The 19,758-nt window shown below is 41.5% G+C and overlaps 1 protein-coding gene across 1 annotated transcript; it reads right to left on the minus strand.

Moving 5' to 3' along the window:
- Window positions 1-199: 199 nt before the first annotated feature.
- inpp5l (inositol polyphosphate-5-phosphatase L) lies at window positions 200-18,545 on the minus strand. Its single transcript, XM_047592373.1, has 16 exons — window positions 17,947-18,545; window positions 12,330-12,371; window positions 11,913-12,013; window positions 11,209-11,296; window positions 8,264-8,327; window positions 7,586-7,689; window positions 7,279-7,331; window positions 5,234-5,353; window positions 4,973-5,057; window positions 4,779-4,874; window positions 4,626-4,700; window positions 4,288-4,361; window positions 4,067-4,178; window positions 2,978-3,046; window positions 2,825-2,884; window positions 200-2,011 (listed from the first exon to the last, which is right to left on the minus strand). Exons 1-15 carry the CDS (start codon window positions 18,004-18,006, stop codon window positions 2,843-2,845), a joined length of 1,185 nt encoding a protein of 394 aa, XP_047448329.1. The 5' UTR covers window positions 18,007-18,545; the 3' UTR covers window positions 200-2,011; window positions 2,825-2,842.
- Between the last annotated feature and the right edge of the window lie 1,213 nt (window positions 18,546-19,758).

Below are 19,758 nucleotides of genomic sequence, written 5' to 3' on the forward strand. Positions count from 1 at the left end.
CTTTTTCCAAGGATTGGCTACAGTAAAACTGGATCACACATCATTACGTTTCCTTTCAGGTTTACAGCTCTCGTCTGGGAAATACGCGGTTGTATCATCCTCATCGTATTTCCCCCAACAAACAACATGAGTTACATAACCAAACTGCGGGTAAATGATTTTAAGATGTCCTCTTTGAGTCATGAACAACAAGGCCACATACTTCTGATGGGTAATGTTTTATTTGCAAAAATGAAACAATGCGACGGTGTAGTGTTTGAGCAGTTACTCTAAAGGTAATACTGGCCCTCTAACCAGGTCCACTCCTGTGACAACATAACTTACGAACAGTTTCAATCTACACAGACATTTGCATCACTTGCTTCTTGTTATGCAGAGGTCCCGCTGCACGAACGGACAGACTGAACTCAATTTAAAAAACCTGTGAATTTCCGCGTGAAAAGCATTTTCGGCATCTATATGGGGCGTGTACTGTTCCACCAAGCTGTGTACAACTCACAAAACACTCAAAAGTTTAAAACACGATAAGTAACAAACTGTTTAAATCCACTCAGTTAGTTATTAATAAAGCAAAACATCAAACTGATACACATCAAAAATATATTACTGCACTGGTGCTACAGTATGAGACTACGAATCGAGGAGCTAAAACGAGACATACATCAAAAACAAACAGTGCCTTCTGAGTTACGTGTAGGGTGCGTGTGTGTATACTGTATAAACACAGGACTCTGTGAGGTTTTAGCGAAGCTACTTGATCCAAACAGCCCCACTCTGGAACTACAGCTGTGAGTAAACATGAGAGGTCTACAGGATAATTCTTTTGGCAGTGGAATAAGGTCAGCGCCAATCAGAACAGGGACAGAGGAGACGTCTGCGTCCCGGACAAAGTGAGAACTGCAGAGTTGCAACTGGTGAAATAAAGCACTTGGTTCAATATACAGCTGGTACATGGACAGAATGGAATGATAGGTTCAACGTGGTTCGGGTAAAAACAGCTGTAGATGGCTTGTTGTTGTTGTCTGTCTAGTGTCATTTCTACATGTCACTATTACATTCCATTCTCACACTGTACCCATGTCGTGTCTGACATGGTTTAACCTGCTAGGAATGTGTAAATTGGCTACATGCACTGTACGACAAACATGTAAGAAGGAAATCCTGTAGAAATGATTGTGGTCTTATCTGCGGAGGTCACTGAACTAAGCATGTTGACGTGAATCTGTGATAGCAGCATTCCTCTATCATGCTTTACCTGCGGTGTAAAATGCTACAATGACAGTGAAAAATAAATAATTCAAGCACAAATTAAAAACATACACACACAGCCGGTACAGATGTTCAATACTTGATATGCAAGATCCCATATTTTTCAGTTTCAATAATAGTTTTTACACAGACTCTGGCTCAGAGTAATACTAACATTCTACTGAACCTTTACCTAAAGGTTTGTTAAGATACTGGATTAAAAAGTTGCCTGACTGACTATAGAGATTTAATAAATTATTTAGAGCCAATAAAGAATGAGTATATGCATAATACTTTTGTTGCCTTCAAAAACTTAAAAATGCAGCAATCAAAATTACTCTAATCAAAATTTTAAAAAAGATTTTTCTCATGCATTAACACATCTATGTAAAGGATCTGGTCCCGTTCAGGAAACAGCCTCCGGGGCTGCAGGCAGCAAAGTAGGAGCACCCACACTGCCGACGAGCTTTCGCGTCAGCGGGACTTGAGATATGAGGGCGTGTTGATAATTTGGAAAAGTGCCTCAAAAATTCCCGACCGCTGCTGATTAAAATGTGGGCACGTGGCACCAGAGCCGTGGTCAACGGCGCAGTGCGTGGCAGCGGGACGAGAAGTGAGACACCGGTGATGTGGGAACGGGGCGTTCACGGCACGGGTGTTGACTCGAGCCCTGCAGGTGACGAGACGTTTCCGATGTAGCGGGTAACAATCGTGCAGGTTGCTCTCTGAGGCGGGGTGCTCTGAGGACGGCGCGGCGACGGACCTGCGGCAGACACGTACACACATCGTAAACTATGTGCCAGCAGGATCAAAAGCACTGGAATGAGAGCAATCTTTCCAGCCAATGTGGAAATTCTTCTTTCCTCTCCAAGTAGATGACAGATAGCACTGGGTACAGTGGGTGGAGACATACCTTACTAACAGTCGCAGCCACGTATTTACATATTGCATATTTGATCTAGAACCTCTCCTCTTTAAGCTAATATGTAAAAAGGTGCTGATGTTCTGGGTTTAACGTGTGTGTGCCTCACAATGTCTCTGGCAGGAACGTGAGCTGTTTCTAGCATCTTTCAAGCCCCTTCATTGCATGGATCTCATTATTTTGCAGCTATCTGAAGAAGGACCACCATGAAAATGCCGTTCATTCGTAAAAAAAATGCATTTAAATGGCAGCAAAACAAAATCATGGCCGTAAAAATGCCAATACGCTGTCCGGGACAATGGATGTCCCTCCGGCCAGCCATCCAGGTGGTAATTAATGAAAAGAGGAGGCCTGAAATGCACTTAATGTGTAGCCACAGTGACAGTGGAGAGGATTCAATAGACATAGATCAGTGAGAGGTGCTGATCGCCTGTGCTCCAACTACACTGGACACAAAGGACTGCTTGTGTCCCGTAGGCACTTCATCTTAGTTCATATCCGGGCTCCTCTGGGCCAGCCTGGTTATGGCTCTCCGGGGACCGGAGCAAGATTACTGTGATCGCTCTCTGAATCTTGTCTCTGGAATCACCACATAAGAAACATCTACACAACCCACATGCGGTAGAGTACACACACTTTGGCACACACTCTTACCATTGAGAAGACTCAGAGTCAATGGTCATTTGTCTTCAATGAGAAGGTCAGGAACACAGGCTATAAAAAAATAAATACAAAAACATATAGCAGTCACTTCATGTGGTAGATTAGTAGATTACTGAACAACATGCATGGTATTTAACCTGGTACCTTATGGTCTCCCATACAGACATTAGGACCCATTGTGTTGTAAACAACACTTTTCTCACTGTCGTCTCTCTGAAAAGAAGAACAAAGCACGACGTCACATTCAGCAGAAAACCTTCCATCCAGGTCTGTTAAGTGAAAAGACGGCAATAGTATGACACCTGCAAGTTAAATATTGTAAGATTGCAGGAGCAGCACATTTGCGAAGGTTATGAGACTATTATGTTAACGCTGTAGAAACAGGAAGTTTAGTGATGATAAAAAATAATAAAATATCATGCTTTCAAATCCAGCTGAAATCAGTTCCTGTGTGTTTATGCGAAATATGTCTTCCACTACAGGTCACCTATAAACCAGCCTCCAGCTCAACAATGAATTAAAAAAAAAGTTAATTAAAGTAGCTCTCGATGACTCATCCTGCACTGAAGGGTGTGTGCTAATTTTGTTTCCAGTGAAATGCTTTCTTGAATGGACTGGGGCTTTTTGAAAGGAGACGGCTCTAATTTTACACAAAACATTACTGGCAATGAAGAGCATAGGTCTTCAACAGGGGGTCCCGGAGGTACTGCAGCAAAATCGGTTGATTAGACATTTTTTATATATATGTATCCTTTTTTTTTTTAATTTTACCCCACGAATTTAAATTTATTTAAACACTCATCAACATGAATCCAACTGATTTTAGTTTAGTTTTTAGCTTAATATCGAATGCAAAATGATAATAAAAATGTATATTTAGAAACAGCACTAGGACGAGTTTAATATAGAACATTGTATAGAATATTGTACATAGGGAGACCCTACTTAATTTCTCCATATGTTTGGGGGTCCTTGGCCTAAAAACTTTTAAGACCCCTGACACAGTAGGATTTGTCAATATTTCAAAAGAAACATAAGAATGCAGCCAAATAATATGTTAATGCAAAGTACTGTAATAGTAATATAACCTTTGATTAGATTTTATTATTTTAGTTGAGTGATACTCATCTAATAATTTTATGCAGAAAATATAACTGGAAGTATGAAGACGCACAACACGCAGAAAGTTATTATTTCCAGCTCCAAATAGAACAACAGTGAACAGTGACTCACCCTGTGGATCAAATCTTGGGCCGTGTGTGACATGAGGATACGATCACACCAGGCGGGGCAGCGTGTGTTCATGTACTGAGTTGGTTTAGTGTACTCTTCACTGTAAGGGTAGCTGAGCAAGACAGAGAAAAAACACTTGTGTGAAGGTAGGTAAAGCACAAGATATTTTTAAATACACCGTGTTTTCTCAAGTAATTAAGTCACCAGTTGAGTTATTTTACCTGGGTGGAAACGTGATGTCCTCTTCCCTAATTACATCATGAAAGGCTGCGACTTCTTTGTCGTATTTCAAAAGCTGGGGAACAGAAGCCATTACCGATAAGAAATAAAGGAAATGTCAACACATTAAAATACAGGCATAATGTGAATGAATACTACTGCAGTACCGGCGAAAATTCAATTCACTGTCACAGTTATCGTGGCTTTGTTTACCTCCTTTTGTATTAACTGAACTGTCATTCATAGGACTTTATTTCCGCTGATAAAATCTAATCTAAAATCTGTAAAGACGTCAGATTGTTGGGATCAGTGTGGGTGAAAGCTTCGACTGTTTTCTTACTGCTCTGCCATTGTCCTCTTGGAAAGCCGCCTGGTGCAGGTACGCAAACAGCTTCTCCTCAATTTGAAGCAGCACCTGTGGGCGAAGTCCGAGCAGACTGTCAGAACTAACCAACGCCGGCTGACGTCCTAGAAAGGTTTTTGTTTTAATCACCTGGTGGTCGTTGTCTTTTTCTTCGCATATGATTTTCTCCACTTCGTTACTGCTGTCCTTCTTCACCGTCTGCACATCTGTAGCGGTGGACAGATGCTGGCCGAGGAAACACAAAATGAAACAGAGAGGGTCAAAATCAGACCGATACACTTGCTTACGGCCTAAGCTTTAGGAAAATGAATGCAGCCGCATACCTGTACTAGACTTTGTGTGTCCAGACGGAAGTTGAAATCCCCAAACAGGAAGAAAGGCAAAGCAGTGTAGCGGTCATCTGATATTCTGGAAAGAAATACTACTGTCAGATATCACAGGGGATCCTCGTCTTGATTGAGCTTTAATGGGAACTAAGCTGTAACAGCTTTGATCACTTAGTTACAGTAACCTGAATTGTGTCTTTTAATGTCATTTGAAACACTTTACAGTTTCGTTTTTGCGTCACTGTGTGAAAGTCTGACCTGTTGATGACATATCTGAGAGCATTTTTGCGGTTGGCGGAGTAAATGGAAGGACTGGAGTTGCAGGCAATGAGGTTGGAGGCATCATGGAACAGGTGGACGTTGACCAGGTCCAGACCTCTGTGAAGAACACACACACAAGCAAAATGTAGTCATGTGTGGCAGGCGGAGGAGGAGAAGTGGAAACAATGCCAAGGCCTGATATCAGATGGGAGAACATGTGTGAGGGCGTGTGTGCATTTATGTGCCAACGCGGGTGTCACTCACGAGGAGCGTTCTTATCAGCGAGTGCACTCGTGTTAATGCCGGAGACCACAAACAAGCACATTAGTCTTTTGTGTGGAGCGTTCGCTCCTTTTCTTGGGCTGTCACTGCAAAACAATTAATGTGCATCCAACAAACGAGCTGTGTTGACTCACTGAGTGATGTGGTGGCACATAGGTTTTTGGCCTATTGTTATAACCACCAGGCAACAACACAACACGGCAGATAACCAACAGGAAATAGTTCGGTTTATTGCGAACACAGACCGTAGCAGCAGCGCTGTGTGATGTCCTAGTTTATTTCATGACATACACGTGCAGTGTATGTATTCTTCACTAATAATGTAAAATAAGTTCCTGCACACTGTCTGGGTTTGCTCGAGGGTACAATGATGCGTTGCAAAAAACGGTGCATAAAACAGCTGATTAGAAGAGATGAGGCCATGGTGGTAAGAAAGCCTGAGCCAAGCCTCATGAGTGGTGTATCAATAAAGGTGTGTGAAGCAGCTATCTAAAATGGATATTAAATGTCTGATTAAATATTTACTGATTAAAGTTTGCCCGTTCCCTCCAGCAGCTGCTTGTCTTTACAGAATGTTTAACACTTGAACACAGATTGAACTGCGTCAGGCTTTGTTTTCAACCTGCAGTTCACCTTTTTAGATTAATGGAGGCAGAACAAACAAACTGTACTAACAACCACACATTATATCCTTCTAAAGTTGACTTTACACTTCTTAGCCTGTCTGCTTTTACATGAACCTATAGTGGAATTAATTGCCAGCCCGATTATGTCCACTTGATGAATAAATGTCCAACATCCGTTCTATTTTTAACTCCCTTTTTGGTGTTCAGGAAATATTCAGGACTCTTCAGGAAAATGTCTGACTCTCCTGCAGCAAACCACCTTTCACTGTTTGCAGGCAGGTGCTGTGAAAGTATTGTGATGTGGGATTTAAAAGCGTTTTATACGTGTGATAAAAACGATAAGACAGACCAATGCGAAAGGGAACGGGTTTCAGGAAGCACAACAATGATCATAAAAATAGAGCAGAAACGCTAAATAGAGCAGGTCAAAGGAGTGGACTGCTGACCTGTTGTTCATAGTCTTTGTAATACGCCGAAGAAACAAGAAAACAAATCATCTGCCAAGTACTTTAGTTAGTTATCAAACTAACATTTATTTGTTTACTAAGGGCTATGTAATAAGGAATAATCTGTACGGTTGACCCATTTGTGTTTTATTCTTAAATTCTATTTTTTATTTTAACTTGTTATTCTATTTTATATTTCCTATTCTATATTTATATTATTTATATATCTCAGGTCTGTACATTTATACCAAGAGCTGCTGAACAGAATTTCGTTGTGCCTTGCATAATGACAATAAAGATTCTTGATTCTTGATCTTTGTGCTTCAATAATCAAGATAAGAATGAATTATGCACTTTCATTGCTGGCACAGTGTTGTTGTTGTTGTTTTTCATTTCTTTCATGTTTTGAATAACTTGTTTTTGTGAATAATGTAGTTGTTTTAATGCTCCCTTATAATGAATGTGTTGTATCAATTAATTGATGTAGTTCATGACTATTAGAATTGTGTATTTCTGTTTTGTTTCTGTTATTATTACAGATATTACAATAATAGACAGAGAGGGACTGTTTTGTTTTAAAAGTGTGTCAACGGGACAGATGTTCTCCCAACAAACAACCAAAAATGAAAGTGAGTGGGGACTAACCGCGCAGAGACAAACCAAAATGAGATGAGTGTGTGTTACGTACTGGTTGTGTATGATCCAGCGGGTCCTCATGAAGCCCTTCCTGGACCACTTGAACTGCAAAAGACACAAACCGGAGTGAGTGACTAAACAGCAGCGAGCTAGCTGTGTCTTTAATCGGACTAACTGATAATTATTGATTCCTGCACATAATTTGTCTCATCTCCCTGTCAGAGCTGGCAGACAGCCTCAACCGCCCTAGTGGACTCATTTGTCCCAACATCTCCCTTCGGCCCATGCGGACCCCTCCCCACCACCTACACACGCGCGGACAAGCACACACAGGCGCACAATGACGCACACATACTCACATCAGGCCAGAAATTCTTTGGGAATTTTTCTTTCTCCACCGTGGCGACCCTGTCCAGAGAGCCCACGTACTTGTTCTGCCCCAACACTGCTTTAAAATCCTTAACTGCGAGCAGGGGGGGAGCAGTGGGAAGGAGGTGACATGTAAAAGAGTGAGAAAACATGCAAACAGCAATCAATAAACTGGTGTTAACCTCATCAGAGCGGCATACGCGATGAGAGGATCTATAAGCGGGCCATTAGGCTGCGTTTGGACGAACAACAATCGGTTTGGGCCAAACGCCGAGTGGCAGCTCCGGGATGTTTATGGTTCTTCCATAAGCTTTTCTGAGGAGCTTTTTCACACCTAACGTGACTGGACTATGCAGCAGCGAAATAACAGCTGCACTTTAAATTCTGGTTCTTTGCCAACGTCTGGCCGAGAGTGTTAGCCGTCGTACTGTCATTACGGACGGAGACGTGTCCTAAAATACCACAAATTAAAATAAAAAAATGCAAGATTTGATGAGTGGTATGCAACAATGTGCTTTTACTACATCACGAGTGGGAGAACAGCAAATTAAGCAAAGCACATAATACATATTAGTTCTAAAACTGTCTTAGAAAAGGAAAATAAAAGCATACATCGAAATTCATAAATACTAAATATGGAAAATGAATGGAAATGTAAGGAGATTTACCATTAAAGTCATATTGATAGATATTTTTCAGTGTCTTGTGGATGAAGTACATGCTCCCCAGTGCCTGTGGAGAGAAAAGGACATTTTTGTGACTTGGAGCAACGCAACAGAAGTACAATTATAACAAACCACTAATATATATATATATATATATTTATTTATTTGATTATTTTTCTGCTTGACTTGTGCCGCTGTGGCATTTGAGAGTCAATAAAGCATTATCTTATGTTATCTCTTATCTTATAAATAAATGATTAAATAAAAACACGCCGCTCCTAAAGTTTCTTTCCGAAAAGCAAATCTGCATACACGTGTGCCATTTACACTACTGCAGCTTTAAGTTTTATAAACCCATTAAATCAAACAACACAGCGGTGAATGCGGGCGATTGCGAGTCAAACAAAAATGAGGTAAAAACAGGAGAAATCATCTCTGACGCGATGGACTGAACCTCCCATCGCGCCGGCTGAAATGTGAACCCTTTATTGAATGAGACGGTGCGACACACAGTGCATTGCTGCTCGCCGAAAAGACACATGAAACTTTAAAGAATAGAGACGTTCCAAGCTGGGGCGTTTAACTGCGAGGCACATCCACAAACTGCCCCTCGGACACACACTACAGCGTCCAATCACTCCCTGACACGGGGCTGACAATTTTTAATGTACTAACTGCCTGCTCCACTGATCTGATTAATCATGCCCTGTGAGATCAATAAAGACAGAAAATTAAAACCATTTAAAAGGTATTAAGCAGTAGGCCTGCTGTCTGCCAGCGCTGCCGCTGTGACTGGGGGCCGAAGAAAAATCAGCCCGGCACTCGGAGGGCTCGGGGCGTGACGGACCGCCGTGCCCCCCCCCCGCCCCCAGCTCCCTTTCACAAACACATCCAGCCGGAGCATGAGAGATCTCTCCCTGAAGAGATCATTTATCTTCAGTGCCAAACTTGTCCTCATTTAATAAAATGGAAGCGTCTCCGTCGTCGGCTCCAGTGACCAGCAATTAGTGACCGACTTGTCTAAACTAAGGTTAGAACGTGGTCGGGCAGTTATGCGGTGCACGTCTGTCTGGGCCGCTAACCGACCGAGAAGCGATTTTTCCGAAAAGTCGGTATTTTGCTTGGGCCGGTGTTACGATTCTCGTAAAGCATTAAAAGCGTTCTGGTAATTAGCTCATGAGCTCATCAGGCCTGGTTTTTGTTGGATTAGTAACAATGTTTTATCAAGCAAAGTACCATGCACACACAGTCTCCTCCACATTCTCCTCCACATACTCGGCCAAACACCCATCTTCATCAATCAGGTTTGTGCACAGTTTAATAAAAAAATATTGACTTACAAGTGATTTTTTATCAAAACACCATTTGTACCGGGAATGCATGCAAGCCTGCCACCCCCCCCCCTCTCTGTAGCCCCCTCTGAAAGAGAACCCCCCCACCCCCACTCCTCCCAAACTCTCTAGTGGCCATATAACTGATGATCTGCAGCCGAGGGGAAACAAATTGAAAATCAATGCAGGTGGCACAGACGAAATGAGAATGAGCCATTGGATGTGGTGGCGGTGGTGGTGGTGGTGATGGGGGGGTTGCAACCCTCTCAGGGCAAACAGCGGAGGGTGCAAACACTGAACTGCAGGGAAACTTAGTCCCAGCTGTCTCCCAACACACTTTATTTATCGTGCACAAATGGGCTGGGATCAATAGTTTTAATCTAGAGTTAAATGTATTGACTTTGGCCTGTCTACTCCACACCTGGCCATTGACTTTCCCCTTTTTACTTCATGCACCTTCAGTCTACAGATGCAGCCGCTGACCCCTTCTGTCAGACGTCCACTCTGAGGGTATCACCGGGGAGGAGCAAGGGTTAATACCTTGAGAAATACCCGGCGGTCCCGCTCCGAGGAAGACACCAGAAGCGTGCTTGTGCTGTGTGAGGTCACTTGACGGCAAGAAAGGGGCTTTCAGCACAGGTGTGGAGACTGAGGCCGATCTCATGACCCCGAACGGCATCCCACCGATACCGTAACGGCGCTTTAGTAGCTTAAGTGCTGGAGCTCAGGCTTCAGCTACAGAGACAGACTCCGGGTTCAACAACAGGTGAAGTTAAGAAATGCAGGCAGCAGCGTGGGTGACAAGACAAACCTCCTTTTAACAATATCTGCCCTATCTGTGGCCACACAGTGTGAGGACAACACTATTGTTTCGTACTAGGTCATTGAGATCTATGTCACTTACATGATGCAGTGATTTTCCACCTCTAAGATTGTGAGCCTTGATCTATGAAACTTCACAAACCTAGAATCATAGATCATCAACCTAGAATCAAATCTACGCACTGAGTCTGAGCACGCTCTGATTGTCTCAAATTATGCAAGTTTTTCTTTTACTTCTTGAAGCTGATTGTCATTAAAAGAAATGGAAAATGTTGAGAATTGAGTTGAGTTTTTATCGTCTCCTGTGGAAAATTACATTTGTTGCAATTATCCTTAAACAAATGTCTCCATGAAACCAAATAATAAATAATGAGTAATACATTTGATCAGATATTATGGTACAGAGGTATAAATAAATCCAGTAATACACAGAATCTACTATTATCTAGCATAATCACTATTTTATTATTTGTTTAGAAGTCACACCCAGTCATTTTTTGTATCAAAAGCCCTGAGAACACTCCCACGTTCATACTGTTTACACAGAACACGATTTACTTAGACTTTTTCTGATACTCCCTTACAATGTTGTAACACTGTAGCTGATTTAAATTGACAACAAGATACGCCAGATGTAGACTGAGCAGCAGCGTCTCCAAACTCCACTCCTTCTGATTTTCTCCTGAAAGGTGCAGCGGTGCCTGCAGCTCGCTCTGAGCTCTGACATGGACGAGGGCCCCATCTAGTGGAAGCACAGGGGAACCACTCTGACTGAGACGTCTGTGTGTTTCTTACCGTGAAGCTGTCTTCTGCCTTAAACTGGTTGTCCACATAAATGCAGACCCTGTCGAAGTCCTTCATTTCCTCACTGGACTCAAGGTTCCTGGGGGAAAACACAAACAGCACAAAGACGGAACTAAACAAGTTAATATTCGGACATATTTACACACCAAACTATTTTTAGATTTGTATTCTGTCATGCTATTAGAAAGCAAAATATCTGAAATGCACATTTAGCTGTGTATTTTACTACACTCTTTCTACTGGAAAATGCATGCAAATTATTACCTGGTAACTAATTTGCATATTTACGTGCCAAAACAAGTAATAGTAGTCTTAATGTAAATAATGAACTGGGGAATCATTGTGTTATGTTTAACACGAATAGTGGTCACCAGTACAAATGTATGTATCTTTAAAGGAAGTTTTCCTCATATTCTCAGACAGAAATGTTCATGTCAGTAGTTCTTCTTACTCTATGCAAATCAAACTTTCCAGTTTTATTCCTGCCTATATTCAGAAGAAGGGCTTTGTCAATCATTTATTTCACATTTTGCTTTTAAAAACATGTCAAACATTGATTTTTGTCCACTTGTTGACAGTTGTTACATAATAAAATTTTCCAAAAACCTTTGACACTCATGTGTCAATAAAATGAAACAAGAATTTCCCATTGTTTCAGCTTCAAAAGAACTTTACGATCAGCACATTAACCCTACCAGAAGAAGTTTTCTGCATGGCCCATGTTGACCATGTAGTCCTTCCCTCCCACCTCCTGGAAGTGCAGCGCGATGAACCGAGGCTTGTGGCTGTGGATAGTCTGTTACGAAGAAAAGCAAACAGTCTCAACCCAATGTACAGACTTACATTCCATGTAATGAGACGTGAAGAGAGTCAGCACTCTGTGTTACAGGATAAACTATCCTTTAGGTGTCTGGGTGTTAGACCTTGTGCTGCTGCTGTGTTATTAACACAGTGTCAGGGTCCCAGAGGAACCTGAAGCACTCGCGTATACTGGCATGTCACTTGTTTAAAGAGGAGCAGCTCATCGTAAACAAAGGCCAGCTTTGTTTGCAAGCAATCAGAAGAAAAACACCAAAGTGAAAACTACAAAAATAAAAGAGGCTCAAACTTACCTTATACAGTTCTTGTAACCATTCATTTTGAATTTCACCCACCTAGAAAATGAAGGGAAAAAAATCACTGACACGTAAAACTCAAGTGAAAATGACTGCATCCCAGCTTAAAGAGCAGGAAATCTAATGGCCAAATAAAACTCAACAAGTCTTAGGTTTTTATTTATTCACTGTGCCCGCGTACAGAAAGTGATCAGGTGCACATGGCTATAAAGTAGAATACAAATAGGGTTAGAGATGAGATATTATAAAGTTTCTGTTCTGGGATCATGATGGTGCACAGTGAGGGAGGACACTAATTAAGCTGCGCTAACAGGTTGAGGCCACTAGATATCGCTGTATGAGACGAGCATGTTAAATCACAAACACTGTGTTATTGGCTAAACTGCAACTGCTTAGATTACGACTTAGAAAACGATACATTACTGATTCTGGTGCACCCCAACGTCCATGCTAAATATATAATGAATAGCTGCTTTTTTTCTAGGCACATTCATCCTGTGACTTTAGTGAGGCTCTCTTTTATAAAGTCACCATCTCCCCCTTGGTTCTGGCTGCTGTGGCATTTTCCTGTGCTTTGTTAGCATGGATGAAAAACAGTTGTGGAGCTTTCAGACTAGCTGCCATTTGCTTAACTTTCGGAACCAGTGCAGGTCTGACGTTTGGTTTCGTAGTGTCGTCGCATATTATACTCTTTCGTCGCAGCAACAGTTTCATTGCATATCAAACAGACATACTTCCTGTTTTCTGTCTAGAAATATTCATCTGAAATGTCTGAAATGTTCTGAAACTCATTTGTTATATTGCTTTTTCTTTGGCCTTTTTTGGTCACGTGTGACAAAGGTTTGCTTTGATTAACCTTGTGCTGTGGAGAAGCTGCAGCGTTCAAGACGCCAGCGCCGCCTACAGTTGGAGCTTAATAGTACAACAGAGTGAAGTTCAAGTTCCATGTGATTGGGATTTGATGCAGGGAAAATTAAAAATGAACTATGGGCTGCAGTTGGACTGCTCTGGTATGTCTGTCATTACTGCTGAGACAGTGAAGTATGTCATTGTCGAGACTCTACCTTTAAAAAGTAAGTTGAAGGTGCAAATGCACACAGGAAATAAATGCAGTGGGTGACAAAACTGAAAAAAATATGATGCTTTTCTTGTTAACTGATTACTTATTTCAAGAAAAAAACAGGAAAACATAAAAATAGTTTTTTCTTTCTGACTCTATAAACAATTTCATCACATTTATGTTTTTCAGATTGATTTATTTGAAATATTAATAAAATATAATGAATTAAGCAACTCCTGAGAGAAGTTTCTTTAAAGTGGGAGTAAATAAAATATAAAACTCCACTTCACCACCTTATTAATTTAAAAGTTAATGAGACGTTATTTTAAGCCTGAATCATCACATATAATGATGGACCAGTCGTTAGTGCAAAGCTCAATGTAGGAGGCCCAGGTCATCACCACCTTGGTGCCTGGCTTCTGTTGCCCCTTATTTGTGTCGTGTTTACCATGTTCACGGGTAAACCCTTTTGATTTTATGAAATAATAATCCAACCCAAACTGTCTCCTCCTTATATGCTTTTACATTTCTTACATTAGGTTAGCCACTCTTTAGCATGCTAAACACTTAGCCTCTGTGGCCTCAAGAAGCTGACAGTTGCCTAGCAACAATGGTCTCGGAACTTATGAAGTTAGCTTTTAGCCTTTACGAGTTCCTTCTGAAGGCAGCATTTACCTAACAATTCAAATCACCTAAAACCTTTTTTCAATGGCGTGTGACCTTTGCGATCTACCTGTTGACATATTGGACATCCCTACTTTACAATGTGTCATTTTATGAGTTCTTGTAGAAATAGCTAGTGTTTTAGCTCAAGCTACCATTATCACAGTTAACTGATGAATAATACTTGCAAGGCTATAGACGCCATAGTCCTAGCTTTGTAACATCATGTGCCTCTGGTCTTTTTCAATGACCATTTACTTACTGACGATTATATTTATCTAAGGTAAAAAGAGACGGCTGAGATCCATGTACATCAAACCCATTAGTAACATTAGGGGTAGAAAACAGAAAAAAAATGTGCTGAACTGGCAGATGTGCATAATAATTATCTGTACAACATAATAAAGGAGGCTTTGGATATCAATAAGACACTTGAAATGATTTATACTATGTACCCTACTCTTAAAACAGGATGCAAAAAAGAATGGGATAATTCATCACACTGAATAATCGTAGCATCTAACATTAAAAATGTAATTCCAGTGAACAGGCCAAACGGCAGTCAGGAAGTCATCGCTCACAAAGGACAGCCTGGAAATATTATCCTGTGTTATTAGCTGCTTTTTCCAGGATGTAGTCTCATTCAAGTACAGCTGCACTGGTAACAATCTGGCAGCCATCCACACATCAACTGTGAACTAGTGTTTAATAACAGATGGCCACTTGACAGTTGAGTACACTATAAAATATGGATGAGAAAAGGAGGCGGACAAACCTTATACACAGCACTCTGTCAAACAAGGCTGATTCATCTCTGTTTGGAACAACAGGTTGATTTCCATTAACACTATAGGTACTAAATGCTAGGCTGCACCCTTTAGTGAAGCAACCAAACAAAATGTGTTTTTGTATATGAACGCTTTTCCTTTTCAGGCTATTTTTCTTTTTTAATATGTACTGTGAGTGTCACTGCATTCACACCAGGTAAAAATGACTTTGCATAGTGTATTTGCATTACAGGGATGACTGGAGCGGGGTCATTGTGAGCAGAAGGACTCCTCTCACATCACTCTGAAGCACTAACAAATACAAACACAGAACCACAGCCTCCGTCCACACATCTTAATTCATTCACATATATGCCAGCAATGGTTTAAAGTGAAGCTAGCCTGCTTGCTAAGCAATAGAATAAAATACAATTTGGACACAACAGTAATCAGGTGCTGTAATTTCCCCACTGTGGCAAGAATGAAACAATAAAGACAAGAGCTAGAACTCCAAGAACTCCAACACCATTTAGCTTTTATGATTTCAACATGGTGACTAAGTTTTTTTTAGAAGATTGTCTGGTTTATGTTTGGAAACAGTGTGCTCCAATAACTGACAGACCCTCATTTGTTTTTGTATGAATACAGGGGTAAAAATATCTATCAATTTCAACAAAGTCTGCATAATAAGCACGCAAACTCCGCAATAACAATATAAGAATTAATAAACATGGCGTGCCACGCTGACGCTGAACAGCAGTAAGACTTGAGTGTTGTTGATCTGCTCTGTCATAGACGCTTGGCTATTGCAGTGCTGTAAAGCCAAAGGATTTATTCTGTGATGTGCTTAAGGCTTCTGTCTTATCCCAAAGGCTGGAAGAACGTTTAGGAGTGTTTGTTTATAGAAATGGGGGGGCCTAAGTAAAGTAGAAAAGCTGAAGTCCCCAGGGAGAGATATTCATCTGTTTACATATCTCCCACAATGGGATCTAACATGTTTTCATTGGAGCTAGGTCTGGCAACCGGAAACATGGTCCTGGGCCAAATTTCCATGAGTGTAAGAGCCCTCCTCCCTGCAAAGTCTAAAACTTTTGTCTACCCAGTCCAGGCTAAAACAAAGAAAGCCCTGGACATTCAGTAGTGTGTTTGGAAGAGTTAGATTACAGCCTTACCTCTTTAATCCTGTATAAGATGTCGGTAAGATCCAAACATTTAGGGCTTGGCTATAAACAGCAGCTTCTATAATATCACACAAATGCCACAAAGTAAGATAAGGATACTATAAAGTGATGGTAACCAGTGATTTTCAACCAGGACTGATGGGACAAAGCTGTCAGCTGAAGGGTGGTCATGATATTGGGGGCAGATACACTAGGACCTGCCTTTGTTGTAAGACTACTGCATATAGGTAATATAGGTAATAGGAGGGGAACTAACTGACTGACCTCAGGGGAGGCAAAAAAACACAAATAGTGAAAGCCAAGAGATGTCACACAACACTTCTGGGTAATGGGTTTACTTGTGACATCCGAGTACACTCGCTTTCCAGGTACGCTAATGGAAACAGACGGATTCCAATATATCATTGCCGGATGAAATCTTAGCTTCGTGAAGGTTATAGTTATGGTACCATCATAGTTTAAAATAAGAAAGTGGTTGACTTGACTGTGTTTTCATTTTGGGGGCTGTGGTTTGTAGTACCGTTGGATTGTACTGCGCTGTACTGACATTTGACAACCCCATTTTAGTCATTTCGGCAAAGGATAAATAACAGATCCAAAAGGCGTCACACATAGGCCTCGCAATTGATCGTCATTTACGGAAAAATACGCGACACAACGCCAAAGAAAACTGGATCGTTTTCGTACGTGTGGACGTGTCCTCAGTCCACCTCCTCCTGTTTGGAGAAGGTTTCTCCAGTTTGTTCGTTCGACGTGAAAGAGTTGACCCAGGTTTTCTTTTTTTGGCTGATTTCTCTAGCACAAGCAGCACCATGCATAGGCCTGGGATATGTACTACAGCCTTTCTGGAACTAGATACGCTTTCGCAATGGATCGACATTTATGTAGAAATACGCGACACAATGCCAAGGAAAACCATTATCAATTTTCATATGTAGACATGGACTTAGGCACACGGTCCCTCTCCTTAATGTCAGGTAATTACCCACACGTTAAATGAAATCAGTGGCAAATTAGTGGTTTGTGGTTATTACAGAAATGATTCAACCAAGTTTCTATTGGGCTTCACCCACAGAGTTTTCCTATTTAAACCATCTTCAAGAAATTTCTACGAGTCCAGTTGCCTTTCTTCAAACACCTTTTGGATTACCATGACCTGGATGACTGAGAACCTTCACAGAACCATCACAGGCAGATAAATAATATAAACACGTTTGAGTCCAATTAAATACAGTTTAAAAGCACTACTATACATCCCCCGAAAATGATCCAACATTTGAATTACCACCATTTTTCTTTACACTGGTTAAAAACAAACTAGATATTATAACATAGTACTATAATGCATTTTTTTCCCACACTGGACTACCTGGTGACTATCTTCTAAGAACCAGGAAGTCTAGTTGAGATTTTAAAAGTCCCTGGTCAAGACAGGCGACATCTTTCAACCTTTATCTAAATGAAATAAAAATGAAAGTAGGTCTATATTTAAATATATATACACATATATGCACGTTACTCATATGTTACAGAAAGCCTTGAGGTAATGTGCCATTTTAAGATTCACACTGACCATACTGGGCCACTGATTTAACGCCTCATGTTTACTACTCCGGAGGTCACGTGATGGGGTGAAACATTTAATAATCGATCAACTTGCTCATTCAAGTCGACGATGGACACTGCCGAGCAGGTGACAGGAGTCAAAGCGACAGAAGTAACAGCAGTCAGTCAGTCTACGATCAGGTGTTTTACACACAAATTAGTTACAGTGAGAATAAGGATAAACTTGAGTATATTTGTTCCATCCTTATACTTATTGTGCTAGCAGGGGAGCCCGTTCAAGGTACAACTTACCTAACGCACTCTACTTATCTACCTACTGCGTGCGGCTCTGCTGGGTATAAATAGCCCTCTAATTTTACTTTTAAATTCCTACTTACGTTGTCAAAGAGCGAGCCGACATTTGCGGTGACAAGCAGCACGTCGGTGAACGTTTCCATGATACCGATACACCCTCGCCGACAGTCCGAGGAAACTCCGCAGCGTCGCAGGCCCGGGGGGGGGTGGGTGGGGGAGTGGAGAGAGGAGGGAGCTTATATGACGGCTTACTACGGCTGTCTGAGTCCAAATCCCAAGTGGCACCGAGCAACCTACACCTACACCTCGAATCGCGCCCGCATCTCGCTGTAACTACTGCGCAGCTCCTCGTCCAACTTGTTCATTGATGGCGGGCAGTCGCGTCAGGTCGTCTTCACATGCAGGAGCGGCGCTCATGTTCGTCGCCGAGACGGGGGAGCAGTTTGGTGTAATTGCGTGGATTTCCGTCTTCCCTCCTCCGCCTCCTCCTCCTCTTTTTCCCCTGGGTTAATTGGACTAGTAGCTTCTAAGCGGACTAAAGCCGGTCTGGACGGCGCATCTGTTGCCGCCTTTCTAAGCGCCCTGATAACGGACGGAGCGCCGAGCCGTCAGAGTGGCGCTGCTCCGCCCTTTAACTGCGAGCAGTCAATTACCGGGTTCCTCGTGTCAACTTTACATCCGCTACCTGCATCGTTCATCATGCACGGGCAACGACAGCATCATCAGAAACAGCGACCGCATTTGTCCCCTTATCGCGATAAACTCACGGTTAAAGTTGCAGAAACTGATTTTTTTTAAAAAAAGAAGAAGAAGAAGAAGAACAGAGTTCAACACCAATCAGCCACAACATTAACACCACTGACAGGGGAAGTAGCAATCAACTGCTGGGAAACTTTGGTGTGGATGTAGCACCCACCTTGACCGGACCAGACACCCCCACCACCCCATAGCAATAACACACCTGACACAGATACACACAAAAACGGTTTAGGAACAAGGCAAAACAAACAAACAAACAAAAACATGAAAAACTGTGCAAAACGTTGACCAGGCCTACAAGTGGACAACCCAAAGGACCCCACTAACATTATGTTTCCAGACACCACAGGACGCCCCCAGAAGGCCCATGTCTGTCCTTTTACCAATCACAAGTCACACCTGATTGGAGATTTGAAGAGAGACTTACACAATATCAGGAAGGTTGTTTTAATGTTGTGTCTAATCAGTGTATATTTGGAGCGTTTGTAATTCTCTTTTGTGATCATGTTCATTAATCAGTTAAAAAACGATGACATAGGATATACTTCTAAAATTTCTCACTTTTTTATGTGACATGTGCCACATTTTTATATTTAATTGCATTGGAAACTAATTACTAATTGGAACTAATTTATTTTATTTTTAATTTTTTGGTACACTATTACTGTACATGATGTTTTCGTATATAGTTTATCCTTCAGTACAATATTCAGTCAACTCAGTTGCTTGTTCGTGACTTCAGTTCATTTAACTATAGCCAGAAACAAGGAAAACTGGTTTGTTTGTGTTGGTGCGGCCTGTCTTGACTAAGGACGTTTTAAATCTCTACCAGACTTCCCGGTTTAGTGAAGATAACGAACAACCCACATACACTCACCGGCCAAGAAACAAGAAGAAATGCACTCTAACAGTCCTGCCCTAAATCCTCCTTCATCACTTTTATCATGTCCAGTCTCGGCACCAGGAATGTGTTAATTCAACTGTAGGATCATTTTGGAGGGTAGCTGGTGCTCTCGACTGTGTTGAATTAAACGCAAAAACATGTTTCTGTTATCTAGCTCAGCCCAATAACTAAAATAGGGGAGTAAAATAGAAGAAACATGGTTGGTACACCACGATACAGGTCAGTGGTGCCA

This window comes from Mugil cephalus, chromosome 8, assembly GCF_022458985.1.
Source record: "Mugil cephalus isolate CIBA_MC_2020 chromosome 8, CIBA_Mcephalus_1.1, whole genome shotgun sequence".
Lineage (NCBI taxonomy): Eukaryota > Metazoa > Chordata > Actinopteri > Mugiliformes > Mugilidae > Mugil > Mugil cephalus.